The 27,935-nt window shown below is 42.8% G+C and overlaps 1 protein-coding gene across 1 annotated transcript in view; it reads left to right on the top strand.

The window, feature by feature from the left end:
- LOC144822490 (laminin subunit beta-4-like) overlaps positions 1 to 27,935 on the top strand; it is a 500,129-nt gene that overhangs the window by 181,416 nt on the left and 290,778 nt on the right. The window contains exon 2 of the mRNA XM_078680103.1: positions 1,011 to 1,168. Within this exon, the coding sequence (XP_078536229.1) occupies positions 1,011 to 1,168 (158 nt within the window). The remainder of the gene's footprint in view (positions 1 to 1,010; positions 1,169 to 27,935) is intronic.

A 27,935-nucleotide genomic window follows, 5' to 3' on the forward strand; every position in this document is an offset into this window, starting at 1 on the left:
CGGACAAGGGGGTGCTGCTACCTACGGAGACGCTGGAGCACTTTCTGAAAAAGGGTTATTCCTGTACACCTACTCACCTATGTGGTTCATTAAGAAGGAGTGAGTTAAACTATATGAGAAAACATAGAAAATATCAAGCTAGTGGGACAAAAAACACTTTATTTTACACGCGGAGCCTTGAGCGAGCAAGTCTGGTTTTCAGTAAGAGAGAAGCCTGAGGAAGGTTTGACTACAGGCGGCCCTTCCGCTCCTCGAAGGAGTCATGAGGCCCATTGACAGTCTCTTATCATGATTTTTGAGATTTAAACAGACCAATTAGGTGCTGTATTAACTTTAATTTCTGTATCTTTTTGTTTATCATTATTAGTTGAATAGAACTTTAGGAGTAGGAGCATTTTTCTCCATTGTGGTCCTGAAGAAAAGCCTTGGGGTAGGGCTTGAAACTAGTCGACCAACCTGAGAAACAGGAGGTATTTCGCCTCAAATTTTTCCCATCGGTCCCCAGATTTTAGCATATCAACTAGGGGAGTAAAATTAAGTGTTTTTTGTCTCACTATATTGATATTTTTTATGTTATTTGATAGATGTTTGGAGGACGAGGCCCACTTCTCCTACCTCTACTCTCCCTCTTTATTGATGTGATATGCTTCGTGAATGTGTCAATGCAACTGGCACTAGAAATGAGGCGATTTCCCTCAGAATCAGTCATGCTATTTAAAGTCTACGAGGTGGCTGTGCATTTATACTGTGCCAGAAATTACGTGTAATGGAATTTTTTTTTTTTATGATGCATTTTGAAAAAGGAACATAAGAACTGGTTGAGCGCAAGAGACAGTCTCTGCATAGTGGCGGTCGCTTGATGTGCGCCTTTCACAATGTAGATGTGCACTGTTTCTGCAATTTCATAAACTCATGCTGTTGTAATGGTCCTGTTTCTCCCAAAAATATGTCTAAAATGCACTTTGATGCAATGTCCTTTTAAAACTGTTTTATGTCTGTGTTTGATCAAGGCCTGGGACGTATGCTGTACGCACAGGATGACTGCGATAGCGGACCCTGCCACCCAACCATTGGCGATCTCCTTGTGGGCCGCAGCGGACAGCTGACTGCCTCCTCCACGTGTGGACTGAATGGACCTGAGAATTACTGCATCTTGGGCTACTTGGAGGTTTGATTTTCTAGCACTATCAGCAGCTGATCTATGCATCATCACTTGACAACTCTGGGCCTGATTACAATCTTGGCCGATGGGATACTCCATCACAATCCTGACAGATATCCTATCTGCCCTATGACAAGTTCTGTAGGATATGGTGGAATTGTAATATGGTGGATTGGATATCCCTCACATTTGTGAAGAGTAACCCTGTTCGGTAAGATCGTGGTCTGACCCTCTGTCTTCATGTTGGGCCTCTCTTTTCATCAAGGTTCCCTTGGGTGATCAGACCTGTGCTCAACTCCCAAGCAGGCTTGTCAGAAATCTTAGCAAGTCCTGGGGAAAAACATAATGGGGCCCTCTGGGTGCAGGTTTCGTTTTTGCCTGGTTCCATAAGCACTAGATTCTTGGAATTTAAAAAAATCTATCCTGTGATAGAGAAATCATTACATCTGGTCCAATCTAGTGGTATAGCTCATAGAGTTACTCTGTATTAATGTAGTTGGTAGGTTTGATGTTATTTAAAAATCTATAAATACATATTTCTCCTGTAGTTCAGGGCCCTGGAATGTACGCTGCCTGGGACATAGTTCTCTCTGTGACACCCTCTAGTGATAGCCAAAGCCCTTGAAGAACACTAGCTAATGATCAGCTCCCTTGCAGATGTGTCAGGAACTTTATTGCTGCACGCAGCAGCATCGCAAGAATGTCAATTACCCTAGTGGAAGAAACGAAAAAGAGTTATTTTTCCTCATAATGGGGCAATAAAAGAGAGTCAAAATTGGAGTGCAGTGGGCAAAGACCTTACAACCCAGGGCCCCAATGACAATGCCGCGGCTGCACTAACTATATTGTCACACTCCTCGATACAGGACCTGCAATCTTTTCCAGGAACATTTTGACCAGTGATCCAGCTGTTCTGTTTAGGCACTCATTTGACAGACCCATGTATTAATTCGTTTTTATTATCTATCAATGTGTTTCCTGCCCTGTTACAGTCGGATAGATAGGCCCTCATTCTGAGTCCTGCAGAATGGCAATTGGAATTGTTTTTGTGGCATTTCCGACCCACACGATTAGTTATATTATCTGGTTTTAGAGCACACCCGGTAAGACCACCTGTTGGTCAGCTCACATTTTCGTTCTGCCCACATTACCATATAACTCACGATGGAGCTCTAGTACACATATTGGTGGAAGATAGTTCTGTATGTGCAATCTGAGCCAATGGAAGTAACGATGTGCCTTCAAGCACATTGTGTGGACAGAGGAGGAGAGTTCCTCCTGAAGGCCCTATTCTCGCGAACAGGGAGAACCCAAATGGGTGAAAATGAGTGGCCCATGGGAAAATGACCATTCTATCTACCTACAGTAGTTATGATTCCAAGAGATGGGAATTCTTCAGATTTTTGCTCACTAATAACTTTCTGCTCGCTTGAAGAATTTCCACAAAACATTCCAGCATTTTTTTACAATTTGTAATGATGGAAAGTTTTGTGGTGAATCGTTAAGGGGGTGCAAAGATAAGAGGGGTCTTAAACAGATTTTGTTTCCCCAATGTGTTTTCCATAGACTTCTGGATTTGACATAGCGCAGAAACGGCTGCATGGATTTTGATTATATTTGCAATCAATATACATTATCGTGTCTGGATGATCCTGTTTGCTATTGGAGTGATGTTATGGCATAGTTATGAATTTATAAGGGTCAAAATCTTAGTTGTATCTATTATCGCAGTAGTTCTGCGGTACTACCGCGGTGCATGGAGATGACAAGTCATTATGTGATTGGGTAAGGACTGCGTTTACAAAAGTTAAAGGCAGCCATGTTGTTTTTAGGTACAGATTGCCATGTCCTGCATTTCACCCGTAGATGCAGGTAAGTATTAGGTCTGATATTTTCGCTCCAACTAATGTCACTTTATTAAAGTGGTAATTGGTAGGGAAAAATATTTATGTGTCTATAGACATATATATTTTTAAATTGCACGGAGTGCCACAGTACTGTCTCGTGAGTACCACCAAATAAATAAATACATAAATAAAAATGTAACTAAATAAATAAATGTTGTAGTACCCTATATTTTACAAATATAGTGTTACTATAATATATTTCTATTTTAACATATTTAAATCGTCAATAAAAAGTATATGGTGTACCACAATAATACATACAAATTACCGTGCTGCTTAAAATATATATTTTTAAATGTTAATTTCTCTCTAAACTGCTGTAAAAATATATAGAAAATTATAAATACATTTATCTACCAATTAACACTAAAATGGTAATAGATGAGGGACAACAATAAAACCTAGGACTAGGCTACATCCAAGACCCTAACCCAGAATGAAGTGAAACACAGAACGCAAACAAAATGTGCTGAAAATGGCATGGCTGCATTTTACCTTTGGTAAGCACAGACATTAGCCAAACACAAACTGCCTTATCATGTGCATGTACCGCGGTATGCCGAGAACTTACCGCGGTATACTGCGATACAATGTGTAGCTAAGTATTTTAAAAATGATAACTTTAAAACTACTTAAAATTCATACATACTACCAAAAATTGCTATTTACACCAATTAATATATTTTCCTGCCACTTAACACTCTTTCAAGCTACGTCAGTTCCAATTCCCACCACCAGGAAGCAGAGATTCCTGGGTACTTCCCAAATTTAGAAGGAGAGCAGCTCCTGTAATATATTTATAAATGTTATTTTGTTTTATTAAACCTCAGGACAGGGAACTTAGGGATTGATTTAGATCTTGGCGATTCCGGTCCAGCTGCCACTTTTCCGACGGTTTCACCACCCACCTACTTGGCAGTCCAACCACTTGATTTAAATGTTGGCAGGTCCAGGGACAAAAGACTGTCCGAGTTCTGCCGTCTCCACCATGATTTCCCTCTTGCTTGAATGGTGTCATAGGCGCAAGCAGCTGTCGGAGGGAGTCCAGCCAGGATTACCACCAGGCTAATCATGATGTGCTTTTCCATTGGGAAAACTATGCCGGAGATACCTCCACAACTTGAGTTGGCGTAATCAAAAATGTACCTTTTTTTCTGTTTGACACTTCTGTTTTCATCTTGAAGCATATTGTCCACTTCCTTCCTTTTTTTGCTGCTATGCCGGCCGCCATTGGTAGACTGGAAGAACTTTGACTGTTATTGGTGTATAGTGTAGTGATGGAAGTAGCGTGGCATATAGTAGAATGTAGTAGGGAAGAGTGGATTGGCATAGAGTTGAGTCAGTTACAGTAGAGAGGTGTAGAATGTAGTGATGTACAGTGTAATAGCATACAGTAGAATAGCCAAGACTGGAGTGGCGTAGAGAGTAGTGGCGTACAGTGTTATGGCGTAGATTGGAGTGTTGTAGAGAGGAATACTGTAGAGTGGATGGGGGTACAGTGTAGAAGGGAAGACTGTAGTGGCATACAATGGAGTACTGTATGCTGGAGTGCTGTAGAGGGGAATAACTTTGACTGTTAATTGCATACAGTGTAGTGATGTAGAGTGTAGTGGCATACAATTGAATAGTGTATAGTGTAGTGGCATAGAGTGGAGAGTTGTAGAGTGGAATGGCAAATACTGGAGCAGTGTACAGTAGAGTGGTGTAGAGTGAACTAACATTGAGTGTTACTGGCCTACATTGTAGTGACGTAGAGTGGAGTGGCATATAGTGGAACAGTGTAGAGTAGACTAGTGTAGTGTGGAGTGTTGCACAGTGGAATAGCATAGAGGGTATTGCAGTAGAGTGGATTGGCATTCAGCAGACTGGCGTCGAGTGTAGTACTGTAGAATGAAGTGATATACAATGTAATAGGATGCAGTGGATTGTCATAGAGTGGAGTGGTGCACAATGGACTGGTGTAAAGTACAATGTCATAAGGAGGTATATCGTACAGAGCAGTGGTGCACACTGAAGTGGCGTATGGTGGAGTGTCATAGAGTGAAAAAGCGCAGAGTTTATGTCGTAGAGTGGAGTTGCTAACAGTGGAATAGCGTACAATGGAGTAGCGTAGAGTGGAAGGGCATACAGTGGTTTGGTGACATCTGGAGTATCATAAAATGGAGTGACATAGGGTGTAATAGCATACAGTGTAGTGCTGTCGATGAAGTTGAGTGAGGTGGGGTTGAGCGGAGTTGTGGACAGTTGATTAGTGTAGAGTAGAGTGGCGTATAGTGGAGTGTTGTTGAGGGGAGTGGTGCTGTGGTTACTGAGATTAACCGCCTCAAAGGTTTGGGCTCTCTCTTTATAATATTAGTATGGATATAGATATATGTGTATATATATATGTGTGTGTGTGTGTATCCATACTAATATTATAAAGAGAGAGCCCAAACCTTTGAGGCGGGTAATCTCAGTAACCACAGCACCAATCACAACACCCAATACAGCGTTGGAAAGGGCAGTTGCAGAAGAAGGACATAGGCTATGCAGACGGCCACCATATACATTTAAAAGGTAAAAGAAGCGTGCCAGCAAAGTAGTCCCTTGTGGGCGTGTCTGCGTTCTGCTGTGGGTGTGTGCTGGGGGCGTGACAAACGCTGGGGGCGTGTGGTACGTTCCGCCCTTCATGCTATGTGAGTCGTAATTGCGCCGCATCAAGGGGCACGCTGGGGCCGTGACAAACGCTGTGGGCGTGTGTCTACGCTGTGGACGTGTGTCCACCCTTCATGCCATGTAAAGCGCCAATTACGCAATTGCGCCGCATCAAGGGGCACACTGGGGGTGTGACAAACGCTGGGGGCGTGTGCTACGTTCCCCACTTCATGTCATCTGGGTCGTACATTAATCAGATCTGGGATATTACACGTCATCAGGGTGCTGACTGGCCTATCCCTAGATCTTATAAGGTTCCAAAAACCTCTGGCATCCCTGCCCACACTTGCTTCCATGAGATCCGCCCAGAACCCATATATATATTGTCCGGGTATGAAATAGAATGTGTGTAATGTGTGTATTCAGATACGGTCATTCACGTGTTCCCCCGCTTGAGGCCCAGCTGCAGCCCTGGTTGATGTTGCAAAAAACACAGTTGATGGACAGAATGTAGAACAATGTCATACATTCACCCCAGTACAAGGATCTGGGCCTAAATCCATCGTTTTTTTGCACTCCACACCACCCTGGGTTAGACACTGGCTATATGCAAATCAGCTCTGACCCTGTGCCTCATGGGAACAGTCCAGTCTGAACTACCAAGCCATGTCTTTCCCAGACCGGAATCAAGCATCCAAGGACCGGTCTCATTCAGCCTGGATAGCTTGACTCCAGTGGTGTGGAGAGCCTGGGACTCACGTCTGAGCATACCCAGCCCACTCGGGGTGAAAATTGCAAAAAACACAGTTGATGGACAGAATGTAGAACAATGTCATACATTCACCCCAGAACAAGGATCTGGGCCTAAATCCATCGTTTTTTTGCACTCCACACCACCCTGGGTTAGACACTGGCTATATGCAAATCAGCTCTGACCCTGTGCCTCATGGGAACAGTCCAGTCCGAACTACTAAGCCATGTCTTTCCCAGACCGAAATCAAGCACCCAAGGACCGGTTTCTGGCTATCAGCCTTCATTCAGCCTGGATAGCTTGACTCCAGTGGTGTGGAGAGCCTGGGACTCACGTCTGAGCATACCCAGCCCACTCGGGGTGAAAATTGCAAAAAACACAGTTGATGGACAGAATTTAGAACACTGTCATACATTCACCCCAGTACAAGGATCTGGGCCTAAATCCATTGTTGTTTGCACTCCACACCACCCTGGGTTAGACACTGGCTATATGCAAATCAGCTCTGACCCTGTACCTCATGGGAACAGTCCAGTCCGAACTACCAAGCCATGTCTTTCCCAGACCGGAATCAAGCATCCAAGGACCGGTTTCTGGCTATCAGCCTTCATTCAGCCTGGATAGCTTGATTCCAGTGGTGTGGAGAGCCTGGGACTCACGTCTGAGCATACCCAGCCCACTCGGGGTGAAAATTGCAAAAAACACAGTTGATGGACAGAATGTAAAACAATGTCATACATTCACCCCAGTACAAGGATCTGGGCCTAAATCCATCGTTTTTTGCACTCCACACCACCCTGGGTTAGACACTGGCTATATGCAAATCAGCCATTAAAATATAAGGAATGAAGTATCTCCCTCTGTACATTATAAGGACATTTAGGATATTGAACGTCTCCTAAGAGCTCCATGGCCATATAAAGGAATTCAGCTTTCAGCTTCATTCCTCTATATGGTCATGGAACACCTCAGTGACTTGCAGTATCGTACTAATGTACAGTAGGGGGTAGATTAGCAATATCTAAATAATATCTAAATCCTTTAGTTGTTATGCCACCTCCTTCATCATATCATTTCGGGTTCTACATTCCATTTAAGGCTTCGATCATCCTGTATCTCATTTGAAGCATCAGCCCTGATTCTTAGTCCCAGACTGATGAAATCTTTCCTATACAGACGCAGCAGTAAACGAGACACATTTTTAAGTACAGAATAAAATATTATGCAAAGCACCATAAGGCGAAGTGTGTTGTACCTATAGAATATGTTTAAGGCTACCTTAAGAAAATTAATTAATGCAAAGTGTCTGTACAAGTTGTGTCTTAAAATTAATCAGATTGTCAACCAAATGGAGGAATATTTTTTCATAAAATATCATGAGAATCTAGAAGGATCCATTCCTTCTTGATCTTGGATAGACACCTATAAGACATTGAATTAGTATTTGGGGTGGGTGACTACCCACCCCAAGGAGCTATCACAACCCCTGTCAAGGTGAACCCACAAAGTCACAAAGTTACCCTCTCAAACCTCTTGTAGCTAGGCCACGAAGTATACGGGCTCAATTTAGGGCAATGTGTAAAGTATTTATGTATTACCAAACAGACAAAAAGTCAAAATGCAAAACAATCCCAACCCCAAAATAAATTAGTATAGAGTAAAATGCAGTGAACAAAATGACACCAAAGTAACAAAAATGAAATAAGGGAACCAGAAATATTATGTTTTAAAAGTTTTAAGTAGGATTTGCACCAAGAACATCAAATTGACAATGATAGTCAATGGTTGAAGTAGTCTGAGCCTAGGCACATTTTGAGGCTGACTGTGATAGATACATCTACCAGGGTCATCCTAATTAAAGATTCTACCTTCCTATTTAGGGGCCGATTTAAAGTTTGGTGGGAAGGGTACTCTGTCGCAAAGGTGACAGAGTACCCTGTCTGCCGAACTGAAGATCTGCCCACCTGATTTACAGATGGGCAGACCTTCAGCACGCAGATTGCACAGACTACTTTTCCTCCACCCTTACATACACCTCTGACTGCCACCGGAGGTTTAGCCATGTGTCTGCAGACGGACATATGGCCAGTTTTTACTTTTACTAACTGCCACACAAAACATGGCAGTAAGTAAACTTAAAAACCTTTCAATTGCTCCTATACCATGAGAGAAAACTCCCATGGCAAGGGGGTCATCGTTTTTTTATATTCAAAAACAAAATTCTGCTTTGAGATTTTGTTTTTGGAAATAAAAAACAAGATTGAAAGTGAGCCATGTGCAGATTGGTGTCATTATGTTGATAGGGCTGCATTCGCACACTTTCAATTTACAGAAAGCGCCATGACACCAGTTCATGAAAAAGATAGACTGCAGTTCATGGAAATGCTGGAGATGTCCACTTAGCAGGTGCACATCTCTAAATTTGGTATGCAAAGTATGCTCAGCATGGCAGGAGTAAGTTACTCTGCCTTGGAAACAGTCCACAATCCACCAACCTCTAAATCGGTCCCTTTGTCCTTTAAGTCCTAATTCATCATAGTACTCTTCTAAAGTCACCCAGGACCTAGGGGGAAGTATTTAAAGACAAACTTGAGTGCCAGGCAGAGGGCAACCATAGGGCCTAGTCCAGGTCCAGTTGCCACTGGTTAGCTGGGCAGTTGCAGGAAATACCTCCTGAAGCTTGTTGTATCCCTGTAGTCCACTTCTTTGTCCTGGGTACAAAAGGAAGCACGTTCAGTCCTCAGGGTTCTTCTCAGGCCAGAGCCACAGGTCCAGTCCTCTTCTATTCTTCCGCAGGTCCAGAAAGTGAATATCCTGTCACAAGCTAGTGGGTAGAAATAATTCTTGGGCATGCCTTCACCATTAGGGTAAAAGTTACTAGGATCAACCTACCCACTTTGAGCTTTTTCAAGATGGGGACACTATTCAGCCACAATAAACTTTGGCTCCAAGGTCAGGAGTGTGCGTATGGGTGTGTAATATGGTAATCCTAGTAACCTCCCACATCTAACACTAAAATCCAGTTTGGGATAGCCACTGTGACCACAATAAATCCAGAGAAAGAGGTCAAGTGGCCAAACACAGGGTTCATCAGCTACCAGAAAATGGATCCACAAGAATTGTCTTGCCATCCTATTTTCCTCTTTTCAAGCATGTCCCTTAGTGTTATGTGTAAATCACAGCTGATGTATCAAGCAGGATTTGACAGTGCAGTAGAATTGGCATTGTAACAATGAAAATGATGCCCTGCCCCCCCACCCTATAATTCTGTGAAGTTCAGATGAGTTACTGCTGCCCATTCATGTCAGCCTATTGTTTTCTCCTGGGAGGCATTTCACACCCTTTTCACACCTATTTAAATGCTAATTTCTGGCATGGAGAAGTTGGACACCAAATGCAAATTATTCTTCTGGAACTTTAAGCAGGGAAAAGGTAAGTCACTGAAAGTTACTTTTCCTTAATATTAAATAAAAATCAGATTTCACCTTTGAATTGAATTTCTACTTAGAACTATTGATCTGCCACAGTGAATATAGCTTTTGGGTGCTAGTCAATGTGACGACCTGTTAACATGTATACATGTCTTACTTTTAAATACCATGCTCACTGCCTTGTGATCCACTAGGGCTGTGTAGGGTCCCCTTTTTTTGGGGGGGGGTTTGTTTGAACAAAACCATCAAAGTATACAAAGAATAAAAACATTGTCAAATCACAAGTTAAAAAATATAAAAAGAAGTACATTTTCGAATAGCTTATTGAAAGGGGCGATAGAAATGGACAGTCAAACATACATCAAAATACATTAAGAGACAGATGTGGGTACATAAGGTGCATATTCTACAAGACAATTCATAATACAGTACAATCTATGATAAAAGCTTCTGTCGCATTATTCAGAAAGCAAATAAAAAGCGACTGACAGAAACAACTACAGGTTCAGATACATCTGTTTTTAAAATTCTGTATGTTATCTGATGCTGTCAAGCTCCTAAATTGAGGCAGGTTGGTTTTATCCACCTCCTGCGTATTTGCTGGTATCTAGCACAGAAGAACAAAACGTGTTCTTCAGTTTCTCGAACTGTAATGCCGGCAGGACATAAATCCAATACTAGGCCAACCGCCTCCTTGCCAGGAAATTTTAGGAGCAGATTGCCGTATCTGAATCTCAAGTATAAGCTTTTTTCAAGATGGGGAGAGATTCGGTCCAGAAAGGATTCAAATTGTATGCATGACTTTACAGATAGGAATTTGGATGTTAACTGGCCGCTGGTCAGATTATTGGTAGAGTAATTTTTCACCACCTCCCTATATCTGGCTTTTAATCTCAATAAGTCATCTCTTGTGGCCCTATCTGGATTTTCCCACAGGTCCCTCATACTTAATGTCTTGCACCAGTCTGTGTTATGTTTAAACCATGGTAAGCTTTTTGCAGCAATAATCATCATAACCTCCTGTAAAGAATTTCGATAATCAATAAGTTGGGGGTTATCCATAGGCGCAGCCAATAGGTTAAGGGTTTCAGAGCAGCCAAGTCCCCAATTCTCTTCAACCCAAGATCACAGAAAAGGTGAATGAGAGGAGTTGTAATTGGAACCGAAGTGAGAGATCAAACAAAAGTGTTTTCGCAAGTTGTTAACTTATTAACGGAGGTGTAGCCCCAAATCTCAGCCCCGTACAGGGCTCCGCTTTATGCTTTTGCACGGTAGATTTCCAGTGCTGGGGATAGGGGTTGATTGTAAGATTGTTTATAGAATCTATCGGGCACATGCATCAACGATAATTGCATTCGCAAACGGTGCGAATCGCAATTTTCGGCCGCTTGCGAATGCAATAATCAAAAGTGGAATGCATCATGTATTTCGCAATTTTAGGAATGGCAATCATGTTGCGATTTCTAAAATTGCGATTGCATTTCAGAAATCGCAATTTCAGATTTCTGAAATGCAATGCATGATCATTTTTAAATTGCGAATTAGTAATTTGGAAGGGGTAAATCAGCATGAGGTTGAACCTCGTGCTAATTTACCGAAAACCTTCAAACATGCACAAAAATTCATTTTTGAAAGTTGCATGTTACACACACACATGTCCTTGGGACATGTGTGTGTGTAAATTGCACTTAAGTTTAATTTCAGGGGTGCAGGGAGGGGTTCTTTGGACCCCCCTGCACCATTGAAATTGCATTTTCAATTTGCGAATCACAAATTGAAAATCGCAAATTGTAAATGCCTTCCCTTTGATTCCTATGGGCCTCTTGGCCCATAGGAATCAATGGGAAGGGTTTTCCTTAATTGCGATTCGCAAATTGTGAATCGCAATTAAGGAAAATTACCGAATCGCTAAAAAAAAGCGAATTATTCATGCATTGCCGTTTGCGAATCCTTAATTGCGATTCCTTAATTTTCGCAATTAAGGATTCGCAAACTGCAACATTGATGCATGTGGCCGTGAGTGTAGATTTGGACCTTTGGCATAAGATTAAGTAACTCTTGTTTAGTTGGTATTCCAAATTGAGTGACTCACTCAAACCTATGCCTAGATAATCAAAGTTTTTATCCCGCTCTAGGGGCTCATGTGAGATCCTGATCTCCCGAAGGCCACCCCGTATTTTCCCAAACACCATATATTTTGTCTTGGAGATGTTGCGTTCCAATCTCCGATCTTCACAAAATTCTAAGAATCTGTCCAAAAATAATAGCAGGTCCATTGGTATCTTAGATATTAATAAGGAGTTATCTGCAAAGAGCAGGATAGGGACTTTTTCCCCGCGCAGGGAAGGAGCATTGTTCTTGCTAACCATTAAATAACTTGCCACATCATTGATGAACAGGGAAAACAGCCTGGGGGCGAGAACACAACCTTGTTGCACCCCACGCCGTATTGGTATCTTCTCAGTTAGTTGACCGTTTTTCCCCCATCTGACTGGGGCATAATTATCCATATGGAGTCATGCTATCACTGTTACCAGATCTACAGGGGCACCTAGATCTAGCATAATCTTCCACAACAAATCAAACGCAGCTCACAGATCCACAAAAGCTACATAAAGCTTCTGCTTCCTGAGTAGCACATATTTCCAAGTTAATAGAGTGAATCTGAAAGCTTGATCACACATGTTTATTTTGGAGCGAAAGCCCACCTGGTATGTTGACATTATTCATATTATTGTCCATCCAGCATTGTAATTTATCCAGGACTTGCCTGGAAAAAATCTTTTGCAAATTGTCTATCAGGCTGATGAGTCTGTAGTTGGAGGGGATAGCAACATCGCCCTTTTTTTATAAATGGTAATTATCTCGGTCCCCTCCATGTTTCTGGAATATCCCCACCGGTCAATATATAATTAGACAAAAGGTTTATGTATGGGGCCCATATCATTGGTTCCGATTTATGCTGGTCACACAGGATCAGATCAGGGCCAGGGGCTTTTCCTGCCTTTAATCTACAGAGTGTCTTTTAGGCTGAAGGCCAATGCTGTGTTATTAGCATTCGCCGCTAAAATAGTGGTATCTTGGAGGTGGTAGGCCCTATAAGAGTTAGAACTACCCTGCATCTCTGTTCCCGAATATCATTTTGTAAAATTGTCCACCCAGGTCTCCGGTTGAATGTGATTGTTAAGGGTGAAAGCATTCTCCTTACTCCCCTTTGAGACAATGTGCCAAAAAAGGTGACTGTCCCTACATTGGGAAGCCAGGTCCAAATCTTGCCAATTTCTGTCTGCGGAGTCTTGCTTTGCTTTAATTAGCGTTACTTTGTAGCTGTTGCGAGCCTGAATTATTTCGGTTCTGGAGTGCACTCTAACTGCTTGTTGCAGGGCCTTCTTGGCTTTCTTACAGTCATTGTTGAACTACTGATTTACCCCAATACTAGGAAGCCTTCTACTAGTGATATTTTTAGTAAAGTTAATAAAAATTAATGATGCACCGATACAATGTGGTTTAATTCCAGGGGTTGTGTACTTCCCACACTGCTGCACAGATTGGTTAAAAACAGTAAAAAAAGCGTATAAATTCTAGTATATAAGCCCTGATCATCTTGGACTTTAGGCCACGCAACTGTTTTTCGGTTATTGGTTACGAACGGCTCCTCGTTTTTAGAGATATCACTTAAAGAGTCCCTATTCAGATCAGTACCCCTCAATTTGAATAATAATGAATTGTGATCACTATCGTCCCTTTGCTCAATGCTCATATCTTCAACCAGCGACCACCGGTTTATTTTGACAGGTTAATTTGCAGTTTTTCACTGATACAGTCAGGTTACACAGATAGGACTAAAGCCATATTTGCATTGCCACTGTAGGTACGATTGGGGCTGCAGTCCACTAATGGCATTTATCTTCAGGCTCTGGGTACATCTTGTACCAAATATTAGGAACTTAGAAGTAAGTTAGGTATGCCAATTAGGAAGATGTGTGACGGAACCAGGCATGCTTTTACCACAACGTCTGTTGTGCGTTGATATGGGTTGCACCAGACAATTCCAGTCACACACAATGAAGAGTTGCAAATTCAGAGCCTCCCTGGAACTGAAGCACAATGACCGGTGCACGTTGATATTGTTCGCAACAGACAACTCCGATCACACACACAGGCGCAAGTTCAGCAATGCCTGACGAGGTAGAATGAGGCGCTGCTAAGGTTATGCCCCCACTTCCGACGAACGCAACATTGCACACAATAAGCATCCCCACGATGCGGGGGCCACACACCTTAGATGCAGGCAAGGCAGTTAGGGCTCTGCACAAGGCAATCTGGTCTCCAGTCACAATTATTAGTGTCACACTCAAGCCGTGCCACCAGTTGGGATCCAGCAGACGATGTGGGTACTCAACATAACATGTGTATTTTTAAAGCGCACGTTCACTCCCAGAGGGGCATCTTGGCATGAATACCAGGTGTTTATTGCTACCCAACTCAATTGTTCACATTTTATTGATCTGAGAAAGGATGAAAGGCTGAGTCAACCCGCCGGGAATTGAACCTGTGACCATGAGGTCGAACACTGCAATGGATACATTAATCCACTAAGCCACCAGACCCAGCATAAGAGGGCACCACTCTCCAGGTGTCACAAGTAGACATGTGGGTCCCTTGTAGGAGATAATTAATGTCCCTAAGACCTCTGAAAGAACTGGGGGCAAGCAAACAAGCCCTTGGAGAACACACTGTAAGGGTGCCACACAGCCGCAGGTAGTTAGTCCAGGCTCGCCACTATTCAGAAAGGGCGCCTGGTCCCTTTCAATGGCAGTAATCCTCCTTGTGCACAACAGAGCTCTCTGGCAGTGTGCAACACTCAGATCCAGGTTCGCTGGTCCCACTTCCACACAAGCGTATCTCTGCCCTGCTGAAGTATGGCACCAGTAGTTCTATTATTATTATTATTGTTGAATTTATAGCGCGCACAGCTACCCGGAGGTTTCCAGGTGCCAACGGACACACGCAAGAGGAGGATCTGCATTATTGGTTAAATAACCAAGTCTTCAGGTCTTTCCGGAACTTGTGGTAAATAGTTTCATGCCGGAGTTGTAAGGGCAGTGAGTTCCACAGGCAAAGGATTTACCACCCATGCGTGCTTTTTTGAACCGGGGACTTGGAACTTCACCTGAGACGTAGTGATGAATTGAGCAGTTCCATCATAACATTAAGTAATGGTAGTTCCAGTTTTTGAAGGATGGGAATGGGAAGTGGGAGCCAGATCTAAGACCGGCGAGGATGCATCTAAAATATGGTATGTCTAAGGGCAGCCAGCTTTCCAGCGTCTCACCACGAGTAGCAGTGGTTGACTGTATCATAGAAGACATGGTACTGGTACTGTCCAAGGTGAGTGCAATGGGTTTAGGAAATGGCTCTGTATTCGTGGGTATGCTATTAAATTGATTGTACATTTTTTCAATTTTTTCGATGAAGTTGTCCACCAGGTTTTCGCATTGTGCTATATTTAGCTCCGTTGGCGAGGGTTGGCAAGATACACCTGACAGCTCTTTAACAACTTTAAATAGGAATTTAGGATTGTGGTGAGCTTAAGTGATGTGTGTTTTGCATGTTCTGCACGCGCAGCTTTAAATAGATCATGGTAATCGTTTTTTGCCCGTTTATAGATACGTTTTGCCTCAGGTGCATAGTCCTTTCTCCAGTGTCTTTCTAGCGCTTTGCATGTGGTTTCTAACTGTTTTTAATTTGTCAGAGAACCATGGGGCAGGAGGGCAGGAGGGCGATGGTTGCTCTTTTTTTATTAAACAGAGGTAAGCATGCGTCTACAGAGGCCATCAGCCATGATTGAATGTTGTCCGCCTCTGCAATCTTTGTTGGGGTGTGGCAGAAATATTGTTTAGAAGATGTTGATTAAATTAATCAAGATCTAAAATTTTCCAATTTCTGAAGCCCTCTTTTGGAGGAATGTTAAAAGAGTTTATGCACTGTGTCTCCAGTTTTACCCTAAAATCGGCTAGGAAGTGATCTGACCAAGTGATGGGGAGGGCTGACTGGCATAAGAAGTTAGTTAACTTAGAAAAAATAGGGTCGAGCAAATATCCAGCCTGGTGAGTGGGCCCAGAGTTATGAAGTAACACATTCATGGCTGCTAAATCAGCAGCCAAGGTGGAGCTGACAGTACATGTTGGGTCATTAAAGTGGATATTTAAATCTCCTAGAATGGTGAAGTTTGTCGCTTCCAAAAGGGGAGCAATGAGTTCAGGGAGCAGCAATGCCCAAGGTCCAACAGGACCTGGGGGTCGATAAATCAGGATCCCAGAAAAAGTAAATTGAGAGATGAGCGAGAGATTAAATAAGCAGGCTTCGCAGCCTATAAATGATATATCCACCCATTTGCAAGTGTAGATATTTTTAAAGATAATTGCAATTCCTCCTCCAATTTTATTAATACGATCTTTCTTAAGGATAGCGCAGGGAGGCCTCCAGGTAGCCATGCGCTTTAGAAATGCCCTTTTCATTTAATTTCATTTAATAAATGGGGGTAGGACGATTGCCAGATCTGGTCCTGAACTCTCATTTAGCCATGTCTCCGTTAGGAAAATGGCATTGGGCTGTGTGTTTAGTAACAGGTCATGCCTATCTTCCTTATGTTTGGGAAGTGATCTGGAGTTTAGGCTGAAAAAGGTGAATTCTTTTGAAGGAGCTACTTGAGTTTTGTCAGAAGGAAACCCCTGAACATTAGATTTCAAGGGGCAAGGAGTAATATCAGCATGTGCCATTTCCAGTTGTGTAACAAATGAGAAGCCACAACAGTAACAGTTGGAAGCCTGATTCTCTAGGGTTAGGGGTCTACAATTCACATTAGTCATGGGGTGCAGATCTAGTAGTGATTTCAGAGTATAGGCCTTTATTTTCTTCGTAAAAGAGACAGGGGTCGTGGCCCCTGGACCTGGCCAGGCGCAGATGGGTGCAGATGGGCTTGCCTTCCGCGCGCTACCAGCACCCGCTGCACAAAGCGTGTGTCATCGTAATTTATGCAATGAGCGGCAGCCAGCACCACCGCTCCCCCCCCCCCTCTAGCCCGGAAGTGACTGAAACCGCACCTCCCTCCACAACAACCGGGAAAGCCTATGGTGGACCGGGGAGTATGTGTGAAAGGTAAGCATTAAGGTGGGGCTTAAAACAATACAATTTGTGCAAATTTCAAAACAAGAGCGTCGCAAGTGAAGTTTAAAAGTTGATGAAGGATACAGAAAGTGCAGCCTCTATCAGCAGGCTTTCGCTTCCTGCACGCGTCCACAGCGCGAAGCGTGTGTCATCGTAATTTATGCTATGAACGGCAGCCAGTGCCACTCCGCCTCCCCCCTTCTAACCCAGAATTGACTGAAACCATGCCTCCCTCCACAACAACCGGGAAAGCCTATGGTGGACCGGGGAGTATGCGTAGCAACAAGGTTGTCAGAGGCGAAAGGTAAGTGTTAAGGTGGGCTTAAAACAATACAATTTGTGCAAATTTTAAAACAAGAGCGTCGCAAGTGAAGTTTAAAAGTTGATGAAGGATACAGAAAGTGCAGCCTCTATCAGCAGGCTTTTGCTTCCTGTGCGCTTCTGCAGCGCGAAGCGCAAAGTGTGTGTCATTGTCATTTATGCAATGAGCGGCAGCCAGCACCACCTGGCCTCCCCCACTCTAGCCCAGAAGTGACTGAAACCGCGCCTCCCTCCACAACAACCGGGAAAGCTCGTGGTGGACCGGGGAGTATGCGGAGCAACCAGGGTTGTAAGAGGTGAAAGGTAAGCGTTAAGGTGGGCTTACATCAATACAATTTGTGCAAATTTTAAAACAAGTGAGTTGCAAGTGAGGTTTAAAAGTTGATGAAGGATACAGAAAGTGCAGCCTCTATCAGTTATACTGTAATGTGCCTTTGACGGTGGTTCAAAGGCTCTCCCTTTCAACCACAGATTTCTCCCCTACATTTCAGTCCTGTCTGTCATGAGGCCGTGCAATGGAGATCTTAATCTTTAGTGGGGCCATGATCTGGCTCCAGAGGCCAAGTGTCAAAACCTCTTCCTCCAATTTATCCAGCCAGGACCTCAAATGGCAGAGGTCTGTTGTTCCAGTTGCATGCCAAATGTTTTACAGCTGTCACTGGGGAATGCCCAGATGTGCTCCTCCAGCCTCCAGTGTGGACTGGAGTGGACTGGAGCCAAGCACAAAGACACATAAAGAGTTTTAGAGCAGAGAAATGCCCACTTTCTACGCTAGGTGGAGTGAGCTAAAGAATGATGATGGATTAAACCCAGATCAGTTGACTGGGGGTGAGTGTTTGATTTGCTCCAACGCTCCGTCCATCATCCCCTTTGGTATCGCTTTGTTCACCCTAAGTTGGCTGGTCATGCCCAGACATGGGTCCCTTGCTCACTTTGTCACTGGATTCAAGCTAGCTTGGCTGATGACGGCAGAATAGCCAGAAACCGGTCCCAGAATGCTTGTTTCCGGTCCAGGGAAGGCATGGCTTGTCTGTTTTTGGCCTGGACTGTTCCCATGAGGCACAGGGTCAGACTGATTTGTATGTGGCCATATCTGAACTGGGGTGATGGAGTGAGCTAAAGAATGATGATGGATTAAACCCAGATCAGTTGACTGGGGCTGAGTGTTTGATTTGCTCCAATGCTCCGTCCATCATCCCCTTTGGTATCACTTTCTACGCTAGTCATGTCAAATCCACCTTTACCACTGGAATGCGTTTGTCCCTGGGATGTAATAAAAGGAAACCTTATGAGGCTGCTCCACTGCACTCCACTATTGCAGCCTGAAGTAATTTCAACCCTTTCCCCATGTTGCCTATGGGACGAGCAAATCTCAAAGGTAGTGGAAAGACACATGGATATTTTTTACTACCTGGGCTGAGAACACACATGGATGCCTGCCCTGCTTTTCACTTACCACTCACTTCACCTCTTAAGACATACCTTCGGGTGCTCTAGTCATACTGAAAGGTCCTCCCAGGATGGCTAGTTATTTAGACAGGCCAGACTGATTAGAAGCACAATTGCGCACACACGGACCTGCAATGGCAGGCTGGACACATGTTTAGAAACACAATCCGGGCAAGTGAGCACTCCAGCCTGCAGTGGCAGGCTGGACACATGTTCAATTGAATATAATGGGAAACCCAATCTACCCTTGAGGGCTTGGGCAAATCAAATGAACGGGTAAAAAGCGCCTTCAATTTATTTATTAGGAATACTCTGTTCTATTGCTTTTGATATATATTTTTAACTGCAAGAAATATTGATAAACTCGCCTGAGAATTATTATTCAAATGTCTTTTATCCAAGAAATATTTTGTTCCTTGTGAGGACACAGGAACCAATGAACCAATCACAACACAATAATATTCAAAACACGGGTATATATAGAAAAAAGTTTTATCTTTTGAAATTTACTAAGGGTACTACACAGTTCTACAAAAAATGTAACAAGAGGAAAATAAATACAATTTTATAATCCTTCAATGTCACTATCAGCCGCGGCCCGTGGAGGGAGTTGCGGTGGGGCAGACAGGCGGGGCGGGGGAGGGGTTGGGTGGGGGGTGATAAAGACCAGAATATGGATGATTGCAGGTAAGTAAACAATTAAATCAATAAAACGAATTTCGTTCCGTGCCCTGCATCGCAAAATGCGATGCAGGGCGCGCTACGACTGGCAGCCCTGCTCGCTTGCTCCAATTCCATGTATTGTACTGATTTTATTTAATTATTTATTTAGCATTTTATAGAGTGCAAACTTGACCCGTGAGGGTATCAGAGCACTTTACAAGGTTTACAGAAATGAACATACAAAAGGCTTAGAAGTACTGAAGTATACAAAATGATTCCCTATAGGGGAGAAGAGGGACACAAGTGTATGGCTACAATTACAGTTAGAATCCGTAAAAATAAGGCGATAGTCTTAGATTAGTCCGACACACTGTGGTGGTTGAAGGCCGAAATTAGACGAGAAATGTACCCATGAGGAAAGTTTTGGCTTCCTTTTTGAAGCATGCCAGAGAAGGGATTCTTCTGATGGTGGGTGGGAAAGAGTTCTGAATTCTTGGTGCAGCCCCGGAGAAAGCCCGATTGTAGGTTTGATTTTTCCGAAAGCGGGCAGGTTGGAGCAAGAGGTCTCTGCCGGACCGGGACTTCCTGCTTCCCCCAGATACCACTAGTTTCTGTGCCAGATAAGCAGGAAAGTTTCTGTATAGAGCCTTGTGTGTAATGCATGCCAGTTTCAGCTGTATTCTGGCCTCGAGGGGAGCCAGTTCTAAGCTTTCAAATGAGGAGAGATGTGGTTGAATTTCCTAGTACCAGTAAGTAGTCTGGCGGCCTCGTTGAGGCAGGCTTTTAAAGGTGCCAGGGCGATCTTGGGTAATCCCAAGAGAGTGGAGCAGCCATATTCCAGCCTAGAGATTACTAGTGCTTGGACTGCCATTTTTAGGTCAGGAGCATCGATGAAGGGTTTCAGCTTCCATAGGTAGCTCAGGTGAAACCTGACTGATTTAGCCATCGAGTTGATGTGGTCCTGCATGTTAAGGTTGCAGTCGAGGATTATACCCAGAGATTTGTCCGAGTCCACGATGGTCGGTGGGCAGTTTAAGGTTGTGATGGCCTTGATCCACATCTGAATCTCTGGGTTGCCTTTTGTAGGGGAGATTAGGAGACATTCAGTTTTCTATGCGTTTAGTTTGAGTATGTTAGAGGCTAGCCATTGGATGGCCAGTTTCAGGGCCTCTTTTAGGCAGAGGATCTCCTCGAGTGATTACATTTTAATGTATATTTGGGTGTCGTCCACGTACATATGGTAGGAGATGTTAGCGGTGCGAAGAACTTCGGTGAGCGGCTCTAAGTAAAGATTAAAGAGGGTGGGAGACAGGGTTGAGCCTTGAGGGACTCCAACCGTGACCGGGGTGGGAGCTGATAGGTTGCCTTTAATTAGGAATCTCTGTGACCGGTTGTGGAGGAAGGACCTAAACCATTCTAAAACAGAGCCATCCAAAACCATCCTGAGTTTGAGGCGTACGAGTAGTTTTTCATGGTTGACCGTGTCGAAGACCGAGGATAGATCTAAGAGGATTAGAAGGCAGGTTTTGCCTTGGTCTAGGGTTTGGAGGGCATCATCCACGATGTGGAGCATGGGAGTTTCAGTGCTGTGCCCAGGTCTGAATCCAGATTGGAAGTCATCAAGTAGGTGAAAGTTGTTGATATGTTGACTTAGTTGCTGTTGTACACACTTTTCTAACACTTTGGCTAACAGAGGGATATTGGAGATAGGGCTGAAGTTGTCAGGGGAGGCTGGATCCAGTGATGATTTTTTAAAATAGGGAGGAGTTGGCCGGCTTTCGGGGAGTCCAGCATCGATCCCTGCTGGAGAGAGGCGTTTATTATTGCAGTCCAGCTATGAACAATGGATCGGGAGGTAGCAGCAAGGCAGTTGGATGGAAGCGGGTCATTGAAATGGTTATTCGGGTTTAGGGTAGACAGGATTTTAGAGACTTCGTCATAGTATTTGAAGTCGGTCCAACATGCTTGGTTTTTAGGTGAGGCCAGGGGAGGTAGCGCGGACAAGTGGGCAGGTCAGGAAGGGGTTGAGAATATGTGGCGGAACTGAGTTCATTTTCTAATGCTGTGATTTTATCGGCGAAGAAAGAGGAGAATTCCTCAGATGATATTAGAGACTTGGGAGACTCTTTCGGTGTTTTAGCTAGTTTATTTGATTGGTGTTTGACCAGTTCAAAGAGCTTGCAGGGTCTATTCTTGGCATTTCCCAGTTCCGATCTGAAGTATTCTTTTTTAATTGAGGATGTTCTTGTTGTAGGAGTTTCTCGCCTGACGGAGAAGTTTCAGATGCGCAGCAGAGGGGTGCTGTCTCCAAAATTCTTTCAGATTGCTGGAGGGATCTCCTCTCCATGTTGAGGGATCCAGTGAACCATGGGTTTCTGTCTTTGATTTGTGTTCTTTTTAGTTTTAGTGGGGCAAGGTCATCCAGAATGTTCGATATAGTCGCTGAGTAATGATCATTGAGGTCACTGACCGTAGTTATATGCGGGGGGAGGTCAGATTTGCAGCAAGCCTCCAGTTTCATGTGGTCAAGGTTCCTGGTGTCTCTGATCCATCATTTGGGAATCACCTGTTGCAGTGCCTTTGTCTTGTGGGTCCAGGGTAAAAGTAAGGCAATTGCGTGGTGGTCAGACCAGTCACATGGGTCTATGAAGGTAAGCTTAACTGAAGATTCCTTAGAGATGATCCACTCCAGGGTGGCCCCTTTTGAGTGAGTTGGCAGAGAGCAGGCTTGAGTCAGGGTTTGATCGGTTACGAGGTCTTTGATGGCGTTGACGTAGAGATCCTTAGATCATTCCAGTGCAGGTTGAAATCGCCGAGGAAAATCTCTTTAGCGTTGAAGGAAATTTTAGTTGTGATGATTTCACATTTACGCCCCTCCTTTCAAAGTTTATCAGCTGCCATCGCACTTTGTTATGCAACAAAGATGGCTAAGTAGCGACTTGCATGAAAATCTTATTAGGAGCAAATAGTCCAATACAAATCTTTATGCACTTAAGAACCAATCAAATCAAATCAAAATATGCTTTATTTGATTTTAACCATTAAAATCACAAAAGCAGACAAATAAAATACAGATATACAAATATTTCACAGTTCATTAAATAAAAACAATACTAAACTGATCATATTAACCCATCAACTAATAGTACAGACAAATTCATCTACATTAAATTTTTAGCTATTTATTCTTTTCCTAGCTTTTAAGATGTTCTTTAGAAAGCCGGTCATGACACCAATACTATACACACTATCCAGAAACTGCAGGTATAAAAAGGCATGGCGGCATTGCTTCCATCCCCCCATCTTTAATAGGGGCACAGTCCATCTAGATCTTTCCTTACCGTATTATGTACAAAATAAAATCGCGTGAATGGTAGTTTGAGGGGAGATATTGTCACAAGGACAAGGGCTAAGATTACTAGACCAATCATTCATCGTTGGGTAGCTGATTAAACAATGAAAGATACCAAACCTAAAACATGTTAAAAGATATCTATCATATACCCCAGTACAGCATAAGAAATACAGTTGTATTTCATAAGTGATCAAGGTCATTTGATGTTGGACGACCATACGTTTATTCATCTCAATGGCCATTCTAAGCAACTCAAGATGGGACATGCAAATAACTTTAAATACCTTCCTTGGTATGGAATTCATTGACTCTGGGGCAGTATAATATTCTTGATGCCCCAAATCAATCATGAATTTTGGACATATTTCAACCAATTAATCTTAGTTGCATGATCCAAATTCATTGAGTCCTTGATAATCTTCCTATTCAGGCCAGTAAAACTGGAGGTCAAAACACGGTGCCAAAGACGCACTGGTTGTACTTTAATCACATCTGTAATATAAGAAATACCCAACTCGCTGTGACAGTTTAAAACTGGTAAACTCACAGGAACTGCTAAAATATACCTTAAAAATGCATTTTCCACGCGTTGTATAGAGGATACGTCATAAAAGCCCCAGACTCCCGCCCCAAACGTTGCGATGCTCACGCATTTTGCTTGATAAATCTTTAGGAGGATCCCAGGAAGTCTTTTGCCCATTTTCCTCGAAAAGTTTACCATGGCTGCAGTCGACTTCATAAAAAGAAGGCTGCTTGTCTTGACTGCTGGCCCCCATGAACTTGGCTGTTCGAACACAACACCAAGGTATGTGAAGATGTTGGTGGAGGCAACCCTGCTATCTCCCAATGGACGATTGCTAAATTTTTTCCTACCCCGACCACGTCATAATAAACATTTTTTGGGCATTTACTTGAGCCCCAGATTGTCCATAAAACTGGTGTACAAAGCAAGGGCCTTCTGCAAACCAAACTGTATGCGGGCCATAGGTACTGCGTCTTCTGCGTAGAGAAGGGAGACAACCAGGCATTTGTACATATATGGAAGGTCTCTAGCCTTACCAGCCAGTTCCTGTTCCAAACAGTTTGTATGTAAGGTGAACAGGAACGGCGCCAAGACACAGCCTTGTCTCACTCCCTTCTCCACTTTGAATGACGCAGTACACTCCCAGTTGTTTCCATACCACACCTTAGCAGCGGCCCTCAAATATAATTGTCTTAAAAACTGGACCAAAACCTGGTCAACCTTCATGTCCACCAAAATATCCCATAATTTACTGTGTATAACACAGTCAAAGGTGGCTGTGAGGTCTACAAAAGCTACGTAAAATTTCCCAGCCTTTGCCTGGGTGTATTTTCCTACTAAAATGCTTAAATTTAAAACCTGCTCGTTTGTTCCAAGGCCCTCTCTAAAACCATATTGGACATCACATAAAATGTTATTCTCCTCTGCCCAGGTTTGTATTTTATCTAATACTATCCTTCCTGCTACCTTCATCAGGGAGTCAAGTATGGATATCGGGCGATAACATGTTGGGTTTTCACTCTCCCCTTTTTTTAAAATCGCAACAATTACGGATTCGGACCAAGTTTTGATAAAACCGTTCTTACAGCAAGCTTGAACAACCCATGTTAATAGGGGGGCCCATAATAAAGGTGTTAACTTAAACAAGTCAATAGGGACCCCGTCGGGGCGGGAGCCTTACCACCCTTGCTTGCGTTGATCGCACCAATAACCTCTTCATGAGTAAAATTACGTTCATTTGGCAAAAAAATAGAAAGGTCACCACTCTGGCTATTCACAATGTCCGTGGTACTATCTACACTATCCTTTAATTTATACACGTTTGAGAAGAAATCTATCTAAGTATTCTCATCGATTGCGACCGCTAATGTCACCACGTCAGACCCAGTAAAGAATGGAGCATTAAGTGCCCTCCAGAATGATGAGTTATCTTTGCTCTGAGATGCTACATATAGAGCATCCCAGGCTAGGTCTTTTAGCTCTTTCTTCCTGGTTTTCTGGCCAAATTATACTTCCTTCTACAGTCTCGGATATCCTCCTGATCTCTCACGGCCCTGTGTAAAGCCTCTTTAAGACATGTGTATGTTTTTGTACAATGCAGGTCAAACCAGCCGTTATTTCGGGATCGTGAGCCGTTTGATTCCACAGTGAGCAGGTTTTGGGTATTCCGGGTGATTTCTGAGAAAGCCCACAAAGTATTATCATAGGATGTAGTTTCTGCAGACACATTAAGATTAAATCGTAAGCCATTGTTAAAATTTGCTTATTCAATTCAACAGGGTTATGACTGGACCAGCGTAAGGTATATCCATTAAAACGTGCTAGAGAGATATTTTTGATCTATGTCAGTTTGTTTTTTAAGTGTAATTCATCAGCTGAGGGCAGATGAATATTAATACTCAAGGGCAGGTGGTCACTCAGTACGTTTGAATGTAAGTTATAGTTTGCAATAAGATTAGCATAGCAATTAGGAGCAATTATAAAATCAATTATAGAACGTAGTCCCCTGCCAGTAAAAGTGTAATCAAACTCCACATTCGGGGAGCACAATCAGTTTACAAACCTAAGGTCATGTGAGAACAAAATTTCGTTGAACATCTCCCCCTTGGTAGTGTGCTTAAAGTGAATCAGAAATACATCCTCTTAAGAATCACAAGTGTTACTCTTGTAATTACGTGGAAATTAAACATATTATGCAATTGAAACCCATGTGATTTTCCTTGTGTCCCTTGTTTTGCACACCACCAGCCCTGCGGTGATATCACAATATGGCAGTCGTGATGTTGCCTGCTTGTTGGCGTTTTCCCCACCGCTGCTGCCACGGGCTGGCAGTGTGCTAACCAGCACCAGCTAAATCAGGCCCTCCAATTACAGCAGCCGAAAATTACAGTGAAGCATAGAAATTGGGATTCTAATATTTTCTCTAAAGTGCTCCACTGCATCATGGTGGTAGTCCATTCATATTTAAATAAACTTAAATGAATAAAATTTTAAAAACAAACATTAGCAAGGTCAGCCAGTATCGCTTTGACATTCTTTGTTTGTTCAAAAAATCAAAGGGTGGGAGGTAAAAGCTAGGCAATGGTTCACTCATCTTCCATAGAATAATCATCATTAATCAAAGGGAGAGTGAATTGCACTGGTGTATAGAGACTGGGTGCCTTGAGTGTCAACCCGAAGCCCTCAACCAGTAATTGCCACTGGTAGGGTAAGTAATCACCACTATGTTTTTATGTTTGGTGGCAGCATCATTGGAATTTGCATCTGGGTACCCGCTTCCCCAGAGGAGTGCTGCCTCCATCTGTAGCAGGGTACTGCTTGGATCCGTGCAGAGATGTATATAATTACCTCCTATACCTTAAAATGTGAAATTTAATGGGGATTTGTAGTATAGGGGTAAGATTAAAAAGTAAAGTGGTGATGGTATTTTGATGTGCTAATTCTCCTTAGCATCGCTTGTCAGCAGTCAACGTGTTCGGTGTTTGTGCCTAAAGGGTCCAGCCCTTCATCAGGACCTTCTTAGTGCTAATCAGATTGCTTGCCTAATCGTTCTGTTAAATGTCCTGTAAGTTTAATTACACACATGTCTTCTTTGTGTAAAAGAGGATGTTGTGCAGGCTTGAATTAAGCCTGTAACTGTAGGGCAAACATTCAAAGAAAGTAATAAAAAATAAAAAATCAGTGATTGATTTGTACACACAATATACTGGAACAGCATACAAAGCATTTCTGTGGGTGCAGGTACGCATAGGTTTTCCACATTTTAGAGAAATGCATTTTTTTTATCATATCATGTGCTACCCTTCAGGGTGCTTGCAAAACACAGTCAAACGGTCATTTGACTCGCAGGACAGTAAGGACGACGGGGGAGCTCACTTCTTAAATGCCTGGTAAACATTCTTTTAATTACACTGCTGTTCTTGACAATTATTGTGCCTAATCCCTCAGTATGGCTATTTTGAGCATGAGAGAGGAAATGTTACATAAGGTGTGCCAATGGTACATTATAGGAGTTAGATTTTCAATTGTATCACAAACCTTTCACATTCTCTCACAGTGTTTTGTGTAATGTATCATTCCTTAAGTGCATGGAAAATACTCTTTAAGTAACACTACTGTTTGCGGTAATTATTGTACATGCTCTCTCGGTTACCTACTGAAAGTATGGAAGAGGAAACATTACATAGGGCAAACATAAGGTACATTATGGGATAAATACCCTTTAAGTAATACTACTGTTTGCGGTAATTATTGTACATGCTCTCTCGATACAGCTACTGGAAGTATGGAAGAGGAAATGTTACATAGGGTGAACATAAGGTACATTATGGCATATATACTCTTTAAGTAATACTATTGTTTGCGGTAATTATTGCACATGCTCTCTCGGTATAGATACTGGAAGTATGGAAGAGGAAACGTTACATAGGGCAAACATAACGTGCATTGTGGGATAATACTCTGAGTAACACTACTGTTTGCGGTAATTATTGTACATGCTCTCTCTGTATAGCTACTTCAAGTATGAAAGAGGAAACATTACATAGGGCGAACATAAGGTACATTATGGGATAAATGCCCTTTAATTAATACTACTGTTTGCAGTAATTATTGTACATGCTCTCTCGGTATAGCTACTGAAAGTATGAAAGAATAAACGTTACATAGGGTGAACATAAGGTACATTATGGGATAAATACTCTTTAAGTAATACTACTGTTTACGGTAATTCTTATACATGCTCTCTCGATATAGCCACTGAAAGTATGGAAGAGGAAACCTTACATATGGCGAGTATAAGGTACATTATGGGATAAATACCCTTTAAATAATACTTCTGTTTGCGGTAATTATTGTAAATGCTCTCTCAGTGTAGCTACTGAAAGTATGAAAGAGGAAACGTTACATAGGGCGAAATGTTTGCGGTAATTATTGTACATGCTCTCTCGGTATAGCTACTGAAAGTATGGAAGAGGAAACGTTACTTAGGGCGAACATAAGGTACATTATGGGATAAATACTCTTTAAGTAATACTACTGTTTGCGGTAATTATTGTACATGCTCTCGGT

This window comes from Lissotriton helveticus, chromosome 1_1 (genome assembly GCF_964261635.1).
Source record: "Lissotriton helveticus chromosome 1_1, aLisHel1.1, whole genome shotgun sequence".
In the NCBI taxonomy this organism is placed as follows: Eukaryota; Metazoa; Chordata; class Amphibia; order Caudata; family Salamandridae; genus Lissotriton; species Lissotriton helveticus.